The 20,600-nt window shown below is 35.5% G+C and overlaps 1 protein-coding gene across 4 annotated transcripts in view; it reads right to left on the minus strand.

Annotated features, from left to right (window-relative positions):
• The window catches only part of PTPRK (protein tyrosine phosphatase receptor type K), a 635,100-nt gene that overhangs the window by 476,823 nt on the left and 137,677 nt on the right, over positions 1-20,600 (minus strand). For all 4 annotated transcript variants that reach the window (XM_055535594.1, XM_055535592.1, XM_055535593.1 and 1 more), the window contains exon 2: positions 12,711-12,833. In XM_055535594.1, coding sequence (XP_055391569.1) covers positions 12,711-12,833 — 123 coding nt within the window. The remainder of the gene's footprint in view (positions 1-12,710; positions 12,834-20,600) is intronic.

Consider the following 20,600-nt stretch of genomic DNA (forward strand, 5'->3'; position numbering starts at 1 on the left):
GTCCATCAGCAGATGAATGGATAAGAAAGCTGTGGTACATATACACAATGGAGTATTATTCAGCCATTAAAAAGAATACATTTGAATCAGTTCTAATGAGGTGGATGAAACTGGAGCCTATTATACAGAGTGAAGTAAGCCAGAAAGAAAAACACCAATACAGTATACTAACACATATATATGGAATTTAGAAAGATGGTAACAATAACCCTGTGTACGAGACAGCAAAAGAGACACTGATATATAGAACAGTCTTATGGACTCTGTGGGAGAGGGAGAGGGTGGGAAGATTTGGGAGAATGGCATTGAAACATGTAAATATCATGTATGAAATGAGTTGCCAGTCCAGGTTCGATGCACGATACTGGATGATTGGGGCTGGTGCACTGGGACGACCCAGAGGGATGGAATGGGGAGGGAGGAGGGAGGAGGGTTCAGGATGGGGAACACATGTATACCTGTGGCGGATTCATTTTGATATTTGGCAAATCTAATACAGTTATGTAAAGTTTAAAAATAAAATAAAATTTAAAAAAAAAAAAAAAAAAAAAAGAAAGCAAGTAATATAACATTTAAATAAACATCATAAATCCTTAAAAAAAAAAAAAAAAAAAAAAAAAAAAAAAAGAGTAGAGGAACTGAGAGACAAAAGAACCTGGAACCTCAAGGACATCACTTAAGTAGCAATCCTGGTCTTCCTCGTGTGTGAAAGCAGCTTTCTTTATTTATGATTCAAAGACATTTTGACTTGGGCTCTCTACCATCTGGAGCTGGAGAAAACATGAGAGAGAAGCTTTGCCATACTTTCAAGTCAGCCCTGAAGCTTTTTTTCTTCTGTAGTCTCTAAAGGAAGGATCTGTACTCCAGTTTGTTTACAGAGAGGTCAAAAATGAGATCTTTATGCTATATCTGTTTATACTTGAATTCCCAATCTTGAGTTTCCCAAGACATGAAACCTCTGAAAATTTACTTGGCCTCGCTGAACCTCAGTTCCCTCATCTAAAAGATGTGTTAATACATACCTAGAAAGGCTTTTATGGAATTTAAGTGAAATGACATGTAAAAATGCCTAAGTGGTCAGAAGAGCATTTTTTTTTTAATTATCCATTAAGTCTACCCTAGCTTGGATAAAAACCATGCACTCAAAATATAATTTTTAAATAGCCATATTTGCCATTCCACTTTTCTATTTAATCCACCAACTATTTCAGAACTAGGGGAGGAAGAGAGGAACAGAAATATCTAATTTACTTGATAAAATTTGTAGAATTGTCCTACTTTAGTCCATAAACTACAAGAAGCAAGTCAGTGTATCTTTTTAATCTACATTCCCAGGTGAAGATTTCATGATGCTGCTGGCATTTATAAGTTGTCACGTGCTCTTAATGTATAAAACATCTCACTTCTATTATAACAAGGGAATAATAATTTAATTATTATAATAACTAAATCATCAATAATTTCCTCTTTCAAGGAGGGGGAAAAGGTCTGTCAACATACTCTCAACATATACAAGGTTGAAAACTGACAATCTTCGAAGATATTCAAGGCATCTTTTTAACATAATGATAAATATATACGCATAGCTCTGTATTTTTTACAACATTAACTATAGGAGAAAATTAACATCACATATCTTTAAATAACCTCTAATTTAATCACTTAGATTTCATTGCTTTTTTGTGTGTAATTTGTTTCCCGGGGCATTCTAATGTTTGAAGACAAAGCTTTGAAGCTGAGAATGTCTAAAAGAGTTCTTTAGCCATCATGAGGCAAGTTTATTTTTGGAGAGGGACGTATAAGGTCATAACTGTACTTTCAGTCTTTCTCCCCTCCAAGGAAAAGTAATTTTGTTTCCTTAGACCATGTATTGATTTTAAGGCACATGTTAAAGATGACTGGATAGTCTTTGAAATTACTCTGTATTCATACCCCTAATTCATTTAGGAGATTGGAAGTTCTCTAACACTGACACCAATATTAATTTCTTTTCTTTTCTTTTTTTTAAATACTGACCTGTTTTCTCCCCCTGAGATATACAGAGACATATCTAACTTAGATACATTACGTACCTGAAATAACAGGAAAATATTCCTGTCTCAGCATGCCACTTCTGTCCACTGTAATTTAGACATTCTTCACGCTGCATTTATGTTCACAAGGGTAGCAGTACTTACATTAAAAACCTGCCCTCATGAAGTAGCTCACCCTTCACAGGGTCCATTACAGCCTTTCACTCTCTGACCCTGCACTGCCTCCGATTCCTACTGTTTTTAATAAGCAACTCAAATGTGGTAAACTATCTTCTCTGTGCTGAGGGCAAAAGCACCAACAGACACATGATAATATGGTTTGGAAGAGCATGTTGAAATAAGCCCATAATTCAGGTCCGAAAATATCCTACTGCAAACAATGTCTTAAAACTATTTTCAAACCCTAATTTTTAGTCTGAGTTCTTTAGTCCAAAATTTTTCCTTCTACCATAAATGCTCTAATGAGACAGCAGATAATATATATGTTTCCAAGGTTTTGCTTAGACAGCCATGCAGCAAGTGTTCATCAAATAACTAAAAATAACATACAGGTAAGTCAAAGAAAGGTCAGCTCCTCTTACTAGTGGGTGAGAACACCATGAGGAAACCCCAAAGCTCCACTGCAATTCCAAACAACAGCAAGTCCCAGACCCCACTTCATGTGACGATTAAGAGACAATCATTTCAAGCTTTTAAATTTTGGAAAAAAACAGGACCTAGACGAAGTTGTAGGAAAACATTGTGGAATAAACCTAATACATAGCTCCTTTTATAGGGGATTTAAAGATGCAAGACCAAGTGAAGAAAATACATCAGCTACACCACAATTTATCAAGAAGGATAGCACTGTAGCAAGAATAATTGTGATATTAGACAGATAGACCCAACTTCAGATTTGATCCCTAAGCAGCTTTAAGCAAGTTATTCACTCCACTTATCTCTAAACTGTCACTAATTTTGCAGGGTCCACATGAGGATTAAAAATATATATCATGTCCCTGGAATAGTAGGAACCCAGTAAACTACCAATAAGTCATAGCCAACGGGAGCAGGCTTATCTGAAGTGCTGAATGTACATTTGACTATTGTTTTAAAGCTGTCCTTTGGAATGTTACTTCCGTAAGTATTTCTTGGAGAAGCCATTTTGATGGAACTGGTGGTGGGGAAAGGGGTAGGGTAGGGATGTTAGGGAGTACAAAGCAAGCAAGTTCTGGGACCAGTGGCTCTTAGTTATCAGTTTTACATATTTGAGTGCTGAGAAGTACTGCTTTCAAAAAGAGAACTCTACTATTTTTTTTAAAATCTAATTATCAAATGATTTTGATGCATAGCCTTCCAGTTTTAAACTGAGGGTTTTAGGCTCTGTCCCCTTCTTAGACTCTATTGCCTGTATTCAATACTTACAGTATTTCCATCTGTTTTAATGAACTAACGTTAAGTTATTCTCTTATCCTTTCCTTCTCTCTCCTTGCCACCCTTCCCTTCTTCTCTCCACTATAACCCATCTCTCAAATGGTGCTTAAGACAACTGCAAGGTCCACAACACAGTATCTTTGCTAGTATTAACAGACAATAATAACTAGATGGCAAACAGAATAAACCAACATTTTGGCCTGATTTGCTTTATCCTCTAACATAAACAAAACTGCCTGTAACACTTAACCAACATTACATGCACATAACTTTATTCTACCACTTTCTGCCATATTTTGACTCTGACAGATTTGATATCAAATAATTCTGTTAACTCAGATATGTGAGAATTTAGCAATTATGATCTTGTAGAAACACATGCCTTATTATCAACTGTCGTAAGAGGGCGATTGCAAGGCTACCCACTCATTTTAATGAGAGATTAAGGTTCCCAATGAGACAGACTATCGACTAGAAACAGTAAGACAACACAAAAACTCCCTTGAAATTTCTTAGATATATTAAAATGTGATATACTGAATAACTAATATTATTTAGTAAGTTGTGAGTAAGTCTTTACCTAGAAAACTAAGGGACTATTGCTATATAGAAAAATCTAGCTGAAATTGTGTTACTTAACAAATATTATTATTTAAATATAATATTTCATTTGTTTTTCACTATATGATACAATGTCAGAAGAAAACCAGGCACAAAATCATGAGACCTATGCATGCTCACTATTGAATACAAAAAACATTTAGTCTCTTCAAATAAATATGTGAAGAAAACAAAACTTATTTTAACAACCTGGCTAATTATTTGTATTTATAAACTCTTGGATAAAAGAAATAAAAAAAAGGATACACTGTTCCAAAAAGAATAAATGAATTTACAGGCACATTTATTAGTATTGTTCAGTATTCATTCTTCTCTGTGTAATGCCATTTGCTCTCTAAATTTCAGTCTGAGGATTTGACAAGGGGGCAGAATTGATACTTAGTTGGGCTTTTAAACTATTGAATCACAACCTCACTAAGCTTTATAACCTAGGAGGAATGGTTTCTTTCTTCAACCTTCAGATTAATTTATTAACAAAGGGCTTTTATTTTTGTGATAGACAGACATAAACAGATACTTAGATAGACAGAATGTGTGCATTTTACAGAAGGGACTCTGCATAGTGATTTACATTATCACAGGGGAAAAGTACTAGACTGAAGGTAGAACACAGCATAGCATAATTTTAAACTGTCAGATGAGTACTCTAGAGACTCTAAACTAAAATTCAATTAGTCATTTTACAAAACCTGTTAAAAGGAAAAAGGAGTCATAATTACAGATGAAGATAAATTTATTGAGATGTCAATCACAATGTCTATGCTCGGATCTAGGTCAGAACATGTAGCAAAATGGTCTAGTGAATTCGTTTCATGATGTCATAAGTAGACAGGAACATCTGACAAGGTCAAGAATACAGATGTATTTGAGATCGAAGAACAATTTCTACTTCCCTGCAACACCTCTCATTCTTTATGGATTTGATTTTTATAGCCTAGATTTTTAAGGAGTAGAAGATTGGAATTAATTTGACTAGTAAAAGACAAAAGAAAAAGAGAGAGATCCTTAAAATGAGCTCTTTCTTGGTAGTATTAATAATATTTAAAATTAAAACCAAAATAAATAGATGAAATCATTTATGAAAGCAAAAGCTAAATATTATTAAGTATATGAAGATCTTCTAATTACCTTAAAATCTGAACTGAATGTAATGATTGAGAAATAAGGTATTTTTAATTCAATTAATTTTAAAGCAAGAGGGAGACGTTTTTTGTTTAATGCTTGACCAAAATATTTTAAACCACATTATATAAGTTGACATTTTCCCTAAGTAAAATGAAATAGTGTCTTGGAAAACCAAAGATGAAAAATATGATTTATGTTCATGAGGACATTATAGTTTGGTGGAGAAAAGGAGATATTTTAAAGTATTATAACAGCCTGCAATTGAAGCATGTACCAGGTACAGTGGACAGCATATCTGAAAGTGAGGACAGAAGAAATATATAAAAACTCCATGCCAGCCAGGAGAATCTTCCCAAAGCAGATAGAACTTGAGCAGACATAGTAAGAATGGGTAGGAGTCTGATGAATGGATAAACAGAGAATTGCCTAAACAGAGGAAAGGAAACATATTAATACAAAGGCTCAGAGACGTCAAAGAGCATATTATCTTTGAATGTGGGAGAAGGGATAAAGGTTGGTGAGGGAAAAAATAAAAGGAGTTTGAACCCATTTGAGGTATCCTACTATATATTTTCATTCTAATCTGTAACATCTTTTAATTCTTTGTCTAGTTTCCCCAAAGTATCCTTGTGAGCTGTGATTTTATTTATTCTACTTCTTGGCATTTTCTATTAACATATAAGACATATAGAGAAAAGAACACAACTCATAATTATACACTTCAATGATTTTTCAATTTCAGCTTATCTGTGAATAAACCAACTAGATCAAGAAAGATTGTGTTACCAGTATCCAGAAATCCCCTTCCTGTCACCTTCCAAGCACTAACCACTCCCCACCCCTCCAGGTGCTTCTGTAGGTAAATAATATCCTGACTTCTAATATCATCAATTTGTTTTGCCTGTTTTTGAAATTTACATAAATGAAAGTACATACCCTTTTGTGTTTAGTTTCTTTTCCTCAAGATTATGTGTGTAAAATTCATTCCTATCATATATAAACAGTTTGTTCATTTACATTGCAACATTATGTGGATTTATCAGGATTTTATTCATTGCACTGTTGACAGACATTTGAATTGTTTTCAGTTTCGGACTATTTTGGATACTAATGCTGTAAGTGCTCTTGTACACGTTATTTAGAAAACGTGTACTCAGTCCTGGGGGGCTGCTACTCCATAATGGGTCTTCCGGGAAATTAGGCTGTACAAAATGGTTATACAGATTGATACCTGACCAAAGTTCAGTATATGAAGACTTTCACTTGTGCCATACTCTCACCAGCACTTGAAATTTTAATTTTCATCTTCTTGCTCCATGTGTTGTAGCTTCTTCGTGTTGTGGCTTTAATTTGTATTCCTTTGATGTAAGAGTTGAGCAGGTACTCTCATTTTCACATGATTTTTGGCCATTAGGATATACTCATTCTTTTGCATGCTATGTTAAATGTCCTACACTGGCCTTTCAATCACCATCATTATCAGCTGACAAAGGCAGCTTTGCTGAAGAACACTTTAAGCAATAATTAACAGCATTATGTCTTCAAACAAAAAGAAGTAATTTTCTTTTCTACTCATCTTCATTCTTTTAGTATCTAATCTATTTATTCTCTCTTATCTCTTCCCTGCTACCTTTTTAGGACAAAAAGATCAACAAACAGATGCCAATTAACAATGTCCAAGTATTGTAAAGAGAGTCCAATAACAAGATTGTTGACAAGGGATTAATTTCCAAAATATGCAAACAACTCATGCAGCTCAATATTTAAAAAACAAATGATCCAATAAAAAAAAAATGGCCAGAAGATCTAAATAGACATTTCTCCAAAGAAGACATACAGATGACTAAAAAGCACATGAAAAGATTCTCAACATCAATAATTAGTGGAGAAATTAAAATCAAAACTGCAAAAAGGTATTACCTCACACCAGTCAGAATGGCCATCGTCAATAAATCTACACGCAATAAATGATGGAGAGGGTGTGAAAAGAAGGGAACCCTCCTACACTGTTGGTGGGAATGTAAATTGGTATAGTCACTATGGAGAACGATATGGAAGTTCCTTAAAAAAAACAAACAGAAAATAAAGCTACTATATGATCCAGCAATCCCACTCTTTGGCATATACCTTGAGAAAATAATAATTTAGAAAGATACACACACCACAATGCTCACTGCAGTACTACTTGCAATAGCCAGGACACGGAAATAACCTAAATGCCCGTCAGTCAACAGAGGAATGGATAAAGAAGATGTGGTACATATTCCATGGAATATTTTTCAGTGAATAAAAACAAAATAGTGTCATTTGCAGCACAATGGATGGACCTAGATAGGGATTATCATACAGAGTGAAGAATTCAGACAGAGAAAGACAAATATAATATTGTTCATATCTGAAACCTAAAAAAGGGTACAAATAAACATGTATCAAAACAGAAAAAGAGTTACAGATGTAGAAAACAAAGAGGGTAAGAGAGGGAGGGATAAACTGGGAGACTGGGGTTGATATACACACATTATATTTATAAAATAGTTGTATAGCGCAGGGAACTCTTATCAATACTCTGTTATGGTCTATGTGGGAAAAGAATCTAAAAAAGACTGAATATATGTATATGTATGCATGCGTGCATGCTAAATACCATTGTTTCAGTGGTATACAGCTCTTTGGGACCCTACTGACTGTAGTCCACCAGGCTCCTCTGTCCATGGGATTCTCCAGACAATACTGGAGTGGGTTACCATGCCCTCTTCCAGGGGATCTTTTTGACCTAGGAATCGAACCCACATCTCTTTTTACATCTTCTGCAATGACAGGCAAGTTCTTTAGCACTAGCACTACCTGGGAAGCCATATGTACATGTATATGTATATGTGAATGTAAATGTATATACACTGAGTTGGACAAAAAGTTCATTTGGATTTTTCTGTAGCATGCACATTCAGTTGCTAAGACATGTCTGACTCTTTACAGCCCTCCAGGCTCCCCTGTCCATGGAATTTTCCAAGCAAGAATACTGGAGTGGGTTGCCATTTCCTCCTCCAGGGGATCTTGCCAACCCAGGGATGTCTCCTGCATTGGCAAGTGGATTCTTCACCACTGCGCCAACTAGGCATCTTACAGAAACACTCAAAAACTAACTTTTTGGCCAATCCAAAATATGTATAACTGATTCACTTTGCTATATACCTGAAACTAACTCAACATTGGAAATCAACTGTACTCTATTTTTTTTTTTAATGTTTTAAATAGTTCCAAAGGGGAAAAAAAAAGTTTGCATCAGAGACTCAGCCTTACTTTTGGGCTGCTATATGTTTGAGTTTTCTCATTTTTAATAAGTGAGAAAAATAAACATGTCTATTTTAAAATAAATGGATCATTTATAAAATTTTAATAGGCTAAATCTAAGTATCTCCTTTTTTCCAAATTATGAATAATGTTCAGTGAGTATTTTAAAGGAATATCAGATGGAAAATGAAAAAAAAGTAGTGTAGATGATAAAAAGAGAACAGAAAAAGAACAGATACATAGATACTTTCTTTCAACATCTACAAAAACCAAATACAAATTGCATTTGCAAAAATAAAATAGCCATGACCTTTTTCCCTCCTCTGCATGATTAATTACTTAATGTCCTATTAATTGAAAGATGTGGCTGAATTTCAAACACTTTCATTTTCTGTGCATATCATCCTGTACTGTAACCACCGATTAAGCTGCTCATCAAAGGTGAACCAACAAGGTCATCTGAGGAGTAACTCTTCAGCTATTCATTACCCATCTTCAATGGTAATTAACAATGGTAACATTTCCATAAATCAACATCTTTCTGATTGTTCTCTGATGATAAACAGTCAAAATATGTGCATCCCAGCCCACCCCTTCTACTTTTATATAAAAATTCAGTCTAAATATATCTCAGAGAAAGCACAGATAAAATATTACAGAAGTTTCTTTAACTAAAATGTACCAGGAAAATAAGGTTATGTACCTTTGAGGGAAAATACAAACCTACAATACACAACTAAATGAGTCTAGAACAAATAACCCAATCAAAAAATGGGCAGAGGATCTAAATAGACATTTCTCCAACAAAGACAAACTGTCAAAAAGCACCTGAAAAAATGCTCAACATCACTAATTATAGAAATGCAAATCAAAACTACTGTGAGTTATCACCTCACACCAGTCAGAATGGCTATCATCAAAAAGTCCACAAACAAATACTAGAGAAAGTTTAGAGAAAAGGGAACCCTCATACACTAATGCAAACTGGTACAGCCACTATGGAGAACAGTACGGAGGTTCTTTAAAAAACTAAAAAGAGAACCACCATTTGATCCAGCAATCCCACTCCTGGAAATACATCCTGGTAAAACCATAATTCGAAAAGATACACACAACCCCAGTGTTCACTGCAGCATTATTTACAATAGCCAAGCTAAATTTTCATCAAGAGATAAACAGGTAAAGAAGATGTGGTATATATGTACAGTGGAATAGTACTTAACCATAAAAATGAAGTAATGCCATTTGCAACAACATAAATGGACCTAGAGGTTATCATACTAAGTGAAGTAAGACAGAGAAAGACAAATAACATATGATGTCACTTATATGTGGAATATAAAGAACAACGTTGCAAATGAACTTATTTACAAAACAAAAACAGACTCACAGCCTCAGAAAACAAACTTGCTGTTACAAAAGGGTAAAGTGTGTGTGGGGGTGGGGGCAGTAAATTAGGAGCTTGGGATTAACATATATATATATATTACTAAATATAAAATAGATCATTAACAAAGACCTACTCTTCAGTACAGGGAACTCTACTCAGTATTCTGTTATAACTTACATGGAAAAAGAATCTAAATAAGAATAGATATTTGTGTATGTACAACTAAATCACTTTGTTGTACACCTGAAATTAACTCAATATTGTGTATCAACTATATTTCAATGTAAAATTAAAATTAAAAAAAATAAAAAGTAAATTTTAAGCATAGCTTGGATGGATTTTCATGAAGTGAACATGCTACCCAGGTCATACATAGAATATTAGCAGCAACCTAAGAAGACTCTTTTAAACCTCCTTATAGTCATTAACTACACCAAATAAAACATTATCATGGCTTCTATTTTATTGTTTTACCTGTTTTTTTTAATATTTAAATAAAGGAAATCATAAAGAATGCAAAAATAAATAAATAAGTCTGCTGACAACATAAGGGTCAAATATGAGAAGAAAAGGGTACTAGTCGCCTAGTACCAATTTATTCCTCTGGAAATTATGGCTCAGCTCAGCTACAGCAGTATCCATTTGTCTACCCACCCATGAAAAGTGACAATTTAGAGTAGAAAGCAGATTTAATTCACACTACTCTCAAAGAGTACACCATGGGGTGAAACAGTAAGAAAAATTGAAGTGTATAAAATTATGATTAAAACACTGAAACTGTATTTTAAAATTTAAATTACTACTAAGAGGCAAATATCTCATCAAACACATATGATAATATACTATAATAAAATGATGATGTATTATTGCACAGTATATTAATATATTACATTATTAAATATCAGTATATTGTATATTATATATGTGATTATACATAATTATATTCCATATTTTATTTCTAAGTAATAGGAAGGTAATTTACTCTCTTTAGTAAAGTATTTTAAAATTTCTATTTGCAGTTTCAATTTTTCAATTTAATAATATACACACAGAGGTTGACATTAATTCCAAACTAGTCTGGAAATGAAGACACAAATATTAGCCTGCTAGTATATAAAATCAGAGAAGGCGATGGCACCCCACTCCAGTACTCTTGCCTGGAAAATCCCATGGACAGAGGAGCCTGGTAGGCTGCAGTCCATGGGATCGCTAAGAGTCAGACACGACTGAGTGACTTCACTTTCCCTTTTCATTTTCATGCATTGGAGAAGGAAATGGCAACCCACTCTGGTGTTCTTGCCTGGAGAATCCCAGGGACGGGGGAACCTGGTGGGCTGCCGTCTATGGGGTCGCACAGAGTCGGACACGACTGAAGCGACTTAGCAGCAGCAGCAGTGTATAAAATGGTATGTATATGTTAAGATCCTATGTTATTAATTATTAAGGGAAAACACAATTTGAACTGGCTTAAACAATAAGAAGATGTTCTATTTCACAAAACCAAAATGCAAAGGATGTAACAGGATCAAGGTAAAGAAAGCAGGATTCAGCCTTATTTTTCTACAGTCAACTCACAAAAGTCCTCTCCATCTCCATCTCTGTCTAGCCTGTCTCTCCTGAGAGCCAATGGCATGAGATAAGCTCTCTCCCTGCCATGAAACAAGAAAGTTTCTCTTCAGTCTGGTTGTTGCTGTTGTTTAGTCGCCAAGTTGCGTCCAACTCTTTGTGACCCCATGACTGCAGCACACCAGGCCTCTCTGTCCCTCACCATCTCTCGGAGTTTGCCCACATTCACAGCCATTGCCTCGGTGATGCCATCCCGCCACCTCATCCTCTGACACCCTCTTCTCCTTCTGCTCTCAATCTTTCCCAGCATCAGGGACTTTTCCAATGAGTTAGCTGTTCTCATCAGGTGACCAAAACATTGGAGTTTCAGCTTCAGCATCAGTCTTTCTAATGAATATTTAGAACCGATTTCCTTTAGGATGGACCGGTTGGACCTCCTTGGTGTCCAAGGGACTCTCGGGAGTCTTCTCCAGCATCACAGTTCAAAGGCAACAATTCTTTGGTACTCTGCCTACTCTATGGTCCAGCTCTCACAACCAACCACTGGGAAAGCCTTGACTATATGGACCTTTGTTGGTAGAGCGATGTCTCTGCTTCTCAACATGCTGTCTACGTTTGTCTAGGTTCCTGCCAAGAAGCAGCTGTCTTCTGACTTCATGGCTCCGGTCACCATCTGCAGTGATTTTAGACCCCAGGAAGAGGAAATTTGTCACTACTTCCACCTTTTCCCCTTCTATTTGCCATGAAGTAATGGGGCCGGATGCCATGATCTTAGTTGTTTAACATTTAGTTTTTAAGCCAGCTTTTCCACTCTCCTCCTTCACCCTCATCAAGACGTTCTTTAGTTCTTCTTTGCTTTCTGCCATTAAAGTGGTCTGATTACATCAAATCTCATGATTTAATAGAAGAGGTAGTAAGTGAGCTGATCTCACAATGTAGACAGTTTTGAAAGGATTTTGGATGTTCTTTTTATTTTTTATGTTTAGTTTTATTTCCATTTTGCTTTTTTATTAAACAGGAAAACAAGCACTAATACTTACCTTTTTTCAGGGTCAGAGATAACGAAGATTACAGTGAATTTTCTTGAGGTGCAAAGGATTAGATAAAGTTATTCAAGAAAAGGCAAAGAATCCATTGAGGGTCTTTGATGGGGTCAACTAGTTTGACCACAGTAGTTTGTTATAACAAATTATTATATTATAACCTAATATAAGAAAACGCTACATATTCCAAAGGGCTTTTCCAACCTCAGTAAATAGAATGACTCTTACCTTGAGGCATCTCTGGTGGCAGATAATGAGGTTCTTGAGCACTAACATGTACCCATTCAAAGTCATCATATAAATCCTGGTGGTAATCACAAGCTCCAGGACCATCATCAAAAGTACAGCCACCTGAAAGGGGAAAAGAAGAATTACTGTTATATTCTAAACAGTAGATGTGCTGGAAAACACATTAGATTGCAATGTACATTGTGGTACTCATAAATTTAATAGTAAACAGTATTTCTATCTATTACTACTTTCATTAAATGTCCACATACATTGAAACTTCTATCAGTATCTTGTTTGAGTAAGAGATTGATTTGAGCCTCAGAAGTAAGGCTGAGGCACAGATTTTTAAATAGGAATAACAGAAGATACATTTAACTATATAAACCACCAGGAATCTAAATAATTTTTAACAGCTTTATCGAGGGGAAGGGAAGGAAGGAAAAGAGTGAAAATTGTCTTTATAAGGCAAGTTCCCCAGGGACTGTAGCCTGACAGACTCCTTTGTCTATGGAATTTTTGAGGCAAGAATACTGGAGTGAGTTGCCTCCAGTATACATTTCCTTCTTCAGGGGATCTTCTCCACCCAGGGATCGAACCCAGGTCTCCTGTGGCTCCTGCACTGGCAGGCAGATTCTTTATCACCTGAGCTACCTGGGAAGTCCCACAATATCTAAGTTTTACCAAATTTCTTGCTTTAAAAGAACACTTTGAAATGTAGTCATAATAGCAAACGAAATACTTAAACTTTTATAAGGTCTAAAGTGCTTGTGGTCAGTGAAACACGCTTCCATACTTTATTTAGATTACTTTCATACACAATTATGACACAAAAGTGGGGAAAAACTGAATGAAGCATAAACCTGATCAGATTAGCCTACCATCCCTCTCAGCACCTTCACTTTATTTAATAACCTCTTTTTTAAAAAATGGAGGTGGCCTTTCCCCTTTACATCAGTCATTTTTACTGGCTTTATTTTCTGGGGTAATTTTATGGCAGAAGAAGAATAATTACTTTTGCATCTCAGACTGCATATACAGGCAGACACATCTCAACATATTTCACTTATTCAATTCATGAAAATAAGAACTGGCCTATATATCTAATCTTGAATGAAAATGGATTAGAACTAATGAAAATCCAGCAGTGGATTTAATGAGAAAAACCAATAACCTGTCTCCTTTCAAGTAGCTTTTTTTGTTTAGTTTCCATGGGGATCCTTGTGAAGAAACTCTGAATTCTCTGACTAAAAGCAGGCTAGGGGGGCCGTTAAACTTTAGGCCTATAAATTCTCAATAAATGAAGAATTCATTTCCCTCATCAAAAGTTTATCAATTTGAGAATAAAAGTTATATTTCTCACCAATGACAGAGACAAGCCAGTGTTATAGGCAAAAAACGCAAAATCAGAAATGTTCAGATCACACTATGGCCTGAGCAATCTTTATCAAAAGTGGAATATGACTTGGGTATCCCCAAATCACTCTTATGACCACATCAATCCTTTACAATAACAAAATTTCAGCAGGTTGAAGTCTTAACACTGTCATTTAAATATGCCTAAAATAGCCTTTATATAAATGCTGTCATGAAAAATGATGTACTTTTTAATTTAAAATTAATCAGTGAAAAGAGGTTGTTAGGAAATGAATCTTTCCATAGCAATGGGAAAGTTTGTCTCAAAATATAATTTGTTATCATGACCCTAAAATGACTTATTGCTTTGTAACACATACCTTCAGGGCCTTCACTGCCCATTATAATAGTATGAGTGACTTCCATATATAAATTTAAACTACCAGTGGAACCTACATTGGCACATTTAGAAGACAAATGGCCTTAATTGCTGTCCTTCATGGCCATTGTTAATTTTAGCCTCCAGGATTCTTATTAGCAATAACAACTAAGTGTAGCTATACAAAATAAGTGGGTCAATACTTGTTATTTGTTGCACATCACTGCCATATTAGTCAAGAATCTTAGGAAAAGTTCCTGGTCCATCTGACTTGGGTGATAAAAGAATTTTTTTTAAGATAATTTTTTATTTTGTAATTTACAATAAGTTCTAATCTAAGAAGTACAATATATCTATGCATTACATAGGTAGCATAGGAATTAATCTTTGGTAAAAGATGTTTATTGGAGAAGGAAATGGCAACCCACTCCAATGTTCTTGCCTGGAGAATCCTAGGGACGGGGGAGTCTGGTGGGTTGCCGTCTCCGGGGTTGCACAGAGTTGGACACGACTGAAGCTATTTAGCAGCAACTTAGCAGCAGCAAAAGATGTTTATGAATCTTTTTGTAAAGAATTTTGAAGTTCAAGGTTAAAAACTAATACAGTATACTGGACTAGATGATAAGAAATACCAAAAATACTATTCCTGGCCTGATGAATGGAATGGACAGACACGAGTGGGAAAGTGTATATATATATAAAATACAGTATGTTACAAGGGATCATGGGTTTCCCTGGTGGCCCAGTGGTAAAGAATCCATCTGTCAATACAGGAGATGCAGGTTCTATTCCTGGGTGGGGAAGATCCCCTGGAGAACGCAGTGGCAACCCACTCCAGAATTCTTGATTGGGAATTCCCATGGACAGAGGAGACTAGCAGGCTAAAGTCCATGGGGTCGCAAAAGAGTTGGCCATGACAGCAACTAAAGAACAACAACAAGGGATCATAATAGTATGACCAAAGCCACAAAGAACACAAATGACAAATGAATTGGCTGCCTATACCTGAGTTGGCTTCGGAAGGCTTCATGGAGTTAGGCCTATAAAAATGAGTAAGGATGTGCCAGGCCAGAATGCAATTAGAGAAAAAGCAAAAGCAAGGGCATAACAAATCTAAAGGAACAGGAGATGCTGAAGAATCTCAATTCTGTGTAATGAGAATGAAAAGCATTCAGGGACAAAAAACTAAATATAAGATTTTCAGACACCGTAAAACATTTAGGGTTTAGTCTATCATCGTATGAAATCATTAAAGCGTTTCATCCAGGAGTATGATCCAGTTCAAGGCACATTAATAATAATGATAACAAAAGTAACACTCCAGAAGCTATGTGAAGTTTAAAGAGTAATGGGGGAAAATGTCTGTAGATAACTTGGTTCAACCTTACAACAGACAGCACTTAATATAACTAGAGCTAACTTTGCATAACCTTAGTTTACCTTTAAGGCTCACTAGACTAAAAACAAAGTCTTCTTTAATACATCATCTTCTACACACATGTCCCTCTGTTTAAGACATTTTTATATATAGTATTATGACCTATTTAAAAAAGAGATCTTAGCAAGGCTCTAATTCATAAATAAAACCTAACGTACAAACTCAAAGCTCCACTGAGCTAGACAAAAGGAGGTAACACTGAAATGATGTTCAAGAAATTTACTTAGGCAGAGAGGATGAAAAATGAGCAAGAAAACACCTTACATTTTCAGTTTTTGTGTTTGCTGCTGGTGACAGGACTGCGAGTAGAAGCAAAACCATTTCAGAGAAATGACAACCGCAAGTTCCTCGACCCTTGGAGGAAAATTACTTCTGAAGAGCCATTTCACAGATTGCTAATTCCTCTATGCCAGTCAGCCAGCTAAGGTACAGATCTGTCACACAATGGCCTGCTTCCATTGGCACAACCCATTTGTGGGGCATTGCAAGCTGTTCATCTGAAAATTAAAATCAAGCTAATCTAGACTTGCCTAATTTCTTTCCATTCCCACTGAAAGGATGTGTACTAACATTAAATACAAAAATATAAAAAATTAAAATATTCCTCTCTCGAAAATTATATTGCCTAAACATCTAGAATTTAGAGAGATTCTTGAGTGTTTATTTAAACAGATGGTGATGGCTCTATGAGGCAGTATGGAAACAGAGACCCTTCCTGTGAAATCGTAAAAGAATCAAAGTGTGTGTGCTAAGTCGCTTCAGTCATGTCCGACTCTGTGTGACCCTATGGACTGCAGCCTGCCAAGCTTCTCTGTCCATGGGATTCTCCAAGCAAGAACACTGGAGTGGGTTGCCATGTCCTCCTCCAGGGGATCTTCCTGACTCCAGGATTGAACCCGCATCTCCTACGTTTCCTGCATTGGCTGGCAGGTTATTTACCACTAGTGCCACCTGGGAAGCCTACAAGTATGAGTATTAAAGTCAAATACTTTCTGATATCAAAACTTTCCATAAAACTCAGGGTCAGGTTAATTTAGAACCAAGTTGGGTTGGAGAAAAATAAAAAGTCAGTAGTCCCCCAGACAACTCTGAACATTTTATGGAGGACATTTTTTCAAAGCATCTATGAAGTCTTAATTTTCTGACTGAAGTAAATAGCAAGAAACATATAGAATTATATTTCATGGTTCTTTACTATTTGTAAAGAAAAAGCCTCATTTAGCTAAAGATAGAGGCCATTTTAATTTTCATTTTCTTAAGTTGGAATACACAGGGTTCTGAAAAGATAAAAAGTTCTAGACAAAATATGTTGGCAAAATGCAATATTATAAATACTGTTGTTTATGACCCTCAAAAATGGACAAATTAATATTTTCCAATTGTGAATTAAACTGTGATACACAAATTTGCTCATGTAAGTGACCATCAACTTTGAAATAATCAACCCTCCATTAAGAAATAATCTTTCCTCCAAAGAAAGGGTAATATGTGTCACATTAGGTCACATGCAATACTAAATCAAACTAACTTTGAATAGATGATCTGTATCTATGCTAATCAAAACCATAATATATTTTTACCGGTATAAGCCCCAAAATGCATTACAAAGAAGTCAATATGTTTCACAGAAAAAAAAATTCAGAAGAACAGAAAAGTAACTTGTTACTGAATATCTTAAATGTAATTCCACTTATAATCTGAGGCAACATTGTCTATTTCCAGAAAAACAGATTATTGGAAAAGTATAAAAATTGATGCTTTTAAATAAAGTTCATATTTCCTCTGAAACCTACTGGGATATCTTAATAGATTGTTTTCCTGTTCAACTTCTTGGAATATTGAAGGTACAAAATAAGAATCAACACATCATAATCAGTGTTTAGGAAGTTTATCTCCAATCTAAGGGTAAGCAATGCTTGTTCTCAATTTAAGTACAGAAATTCAAATAGGAAAAAAAAATCCAAATAGATGAAAAGGATGAATATCTTTGAGCTCATAAGTATGAGTCACTTAAACTTAACACATTGCTCTGGTTCAATAACAAAGAGGATCTAAAGACAATTTATGAAAAAAAGGTTAAAGGTAATAACTTCAGATCCAGAAAAAAATATATTTTGCCCTGCTAGTAGTTAATTAGTATAAGAAAATATTATTTCAGCCTAGCTCCTCCATAAAGGAAAAGGAACTTGAAATACATTTATGGAAATTCAAACCCATCATTTATTGATAGATATAAATGACTCTTAATGATGAGTCAAGAGCTCATTTCAAACACACCCATAAATTATCTAATACCACTTCAAGCCAAGAATACATGTATAATATATATAATCCAAGATTATTTAGCTAGTAAGACTTATATTCAAATTGTCTATGTTTTGAAGCAAATGCTACTACTAGCTGAATAATCTTCCTTTAATAAGACTAAATTAACCAGAATAGAAAAATAAGTCCAATTTTACTTCCCTCCATCTTTGCAGAGAAGCAATATTAAAATCTCCTCAAAAAAAAATAAATAAATAAAATCTCCTCAACTTCAAGGCTTCCCAGGTGGCACAGTGGTAAAGAATCTACCTGCCAAGGCAGGAGACTCAAGAGACACAGGTTCCACTCCTGGGTCAGGAAGATCCCCTGGAGAAGGAAACGGCAACCCACTGCAATAGTCTTGCCTGAAAAAGTCCCAAGGTCAGAGGACCCTGGCGGGCTACACTCTATATGATGTCGCAAAAAGCTGGACATGACTGAGTGACTGAACACACACACATGAGGAATTTAACAAATTGGCATATACTGTCATGATGTGGTAGAAGAAAGAGACAGCATTTCTAGATGAAGCATGCAGAGATGGCTGAGCACATACACAGCTTTGCTATCTGATTTCTTTGAGTTTCAATTTCCTTCCCAATAAAATCAAGATAATAATAGTTACAGTACAGTTGTATGAGGATTAGTGATAATACACGTAAACCCCCTAACATTCAACAAGTTTTTTAACAGCACCCTTATTTTTTTATGTTCCATTCTTAACAATGTATTCTGTATATACACTATACAGAGGCAAACTCCTGCACATACATATTAAACAGCAGAAGAAAGAATCTTATGGTTTCTACACAGTTTACCCAGAAAGACTACAGAGAGTCCCCATAAAGAAAATATTATATTACCATAACCAGTTTTCTCTGAATATTCATCAGATATGTTTTCAGTAAGGAAATAACCTTCCTTTAGATTAAGGCAGCAAACTTCGTCTATCAAAAGCCAATTAATAAATATTTTAGGTTATGCAGGCCATATCATTTCTGTCACAACTACATAACTGTTGTCACTGCAGCAAAAAGTAGCCACAGAGACTACCTAACAAATGGGTACAGCTGTATTCAAACAAAACTTTTATTACAAAAACAGACGGCAGGACTTCCCTGATGGTCCAGGAAAGACTCTATGCTTCCACTGCAGGGGGCACAGGTTCAACCCATGGCAGGGGAACTAAGAATATACATGCCACAAGAAGCAGCCAAAAAAAATTTTTTTTCTCAATTAAAAAAAAAAAGGTATAAAAACAGTTGGCATGCTGGATTTGGCCTGCAGGCCATAGTTCATCAACACCTGGATTAGATCACTCTGATCTTAAATATTCTTGAAAATTACAGGTAGTACACAGTCTGGTTTAAAGCTTTCAACCAAAGATCTTTGATTTCTCCTCCAAAGACCTGCTCACTTCCATATGACCTGATTTTCTTTCCCTTATACCAAGTAGGCAGCAGCCAAGAAACTGAAGCTGGAAATGGGGTCTGAATGACAGTACTATGTCTAAAAGCAAATCAGACTGTCTGGCTGGACAGTGGTTCAAATCAGAAAGTGAGAATATGCAAGAGCTGAAAACACTCTCAAGGTCCTTTCTGGGCTTCAAGGTTTTAAGATGACAAAAGGAAATGTATTTTACATTATGACCCATCATATTCATGCATACCTGCATGCAAATATTTAAACACATAATGTGTGTGAACCCAAATACATTTATTCACTCAATCATTTGTTATCTCCTCCTATGGATCACTGGGCTGGTGCTTTTTCTATAAATGAAATAAAATTAAAAGTAATTGTGTGAATCAAGGAAATAGATAAAAGAAAACAGGATTCCAATGCTCTGTCTCAAACATACCCAAGCACAAGTCCATTGTGGAAGGGTACCCAGAAGTCAGATGTGCATAATCCAAGTCTTCATTCCTAATTTTCAGGTCTCAGGTACAAGTTGAAGTTCCAAAAATAAGCCTTGGAGACCTGGGCAGCCCTGACAGTACATATGTGACTTCGTCCAACCTCATTATGGAACTAATGGATGATTACATGCCAAACAGCCATAGAAATGATTTCACAGATGAAAAGAGCTTTATTAAAATGTAAAAGGAACATATTAATGAAAAGTACCTCTTAGTAGAGAAAAATAAAATTGCCCAGGGTTACAAAGCAAGTAAATATCAGAGTCAGGATGTGAACCCAGGTACTATACAGGTTCTTTACTCTCAACCATGAAAATAAATGGCTTCTCAAAATGAAGAGTCGTTAGATATTTTCAGCACAACCTCAAGCCATTACTCAACAAAGAGAGCAGCACCTACCCTTCCTACCCATGTAATGGTGTGGCGGTGCTGCAACCTTTATGGATAAAATGTAGTAAACTTTGAACCACATTACATATCAAAGTCTCTTAGGC

Source organism: Bubalus kerabau, chromosome 9 (assembly GCF_029407905.1).
Source record: "Bubalus kerabau isolate K-KA32 ecotype Philippines breed swamp buffalo chromosome 9, PCC_UOA_SB_1v2, whole genome shotgun sequence".
Classification (NCBI taxonomy): Eukaryota; Metazoa; Chordata; class Mammalia; order Artiodactyla; family Bovidae; genus Bubalus; species Bubalus kerabau.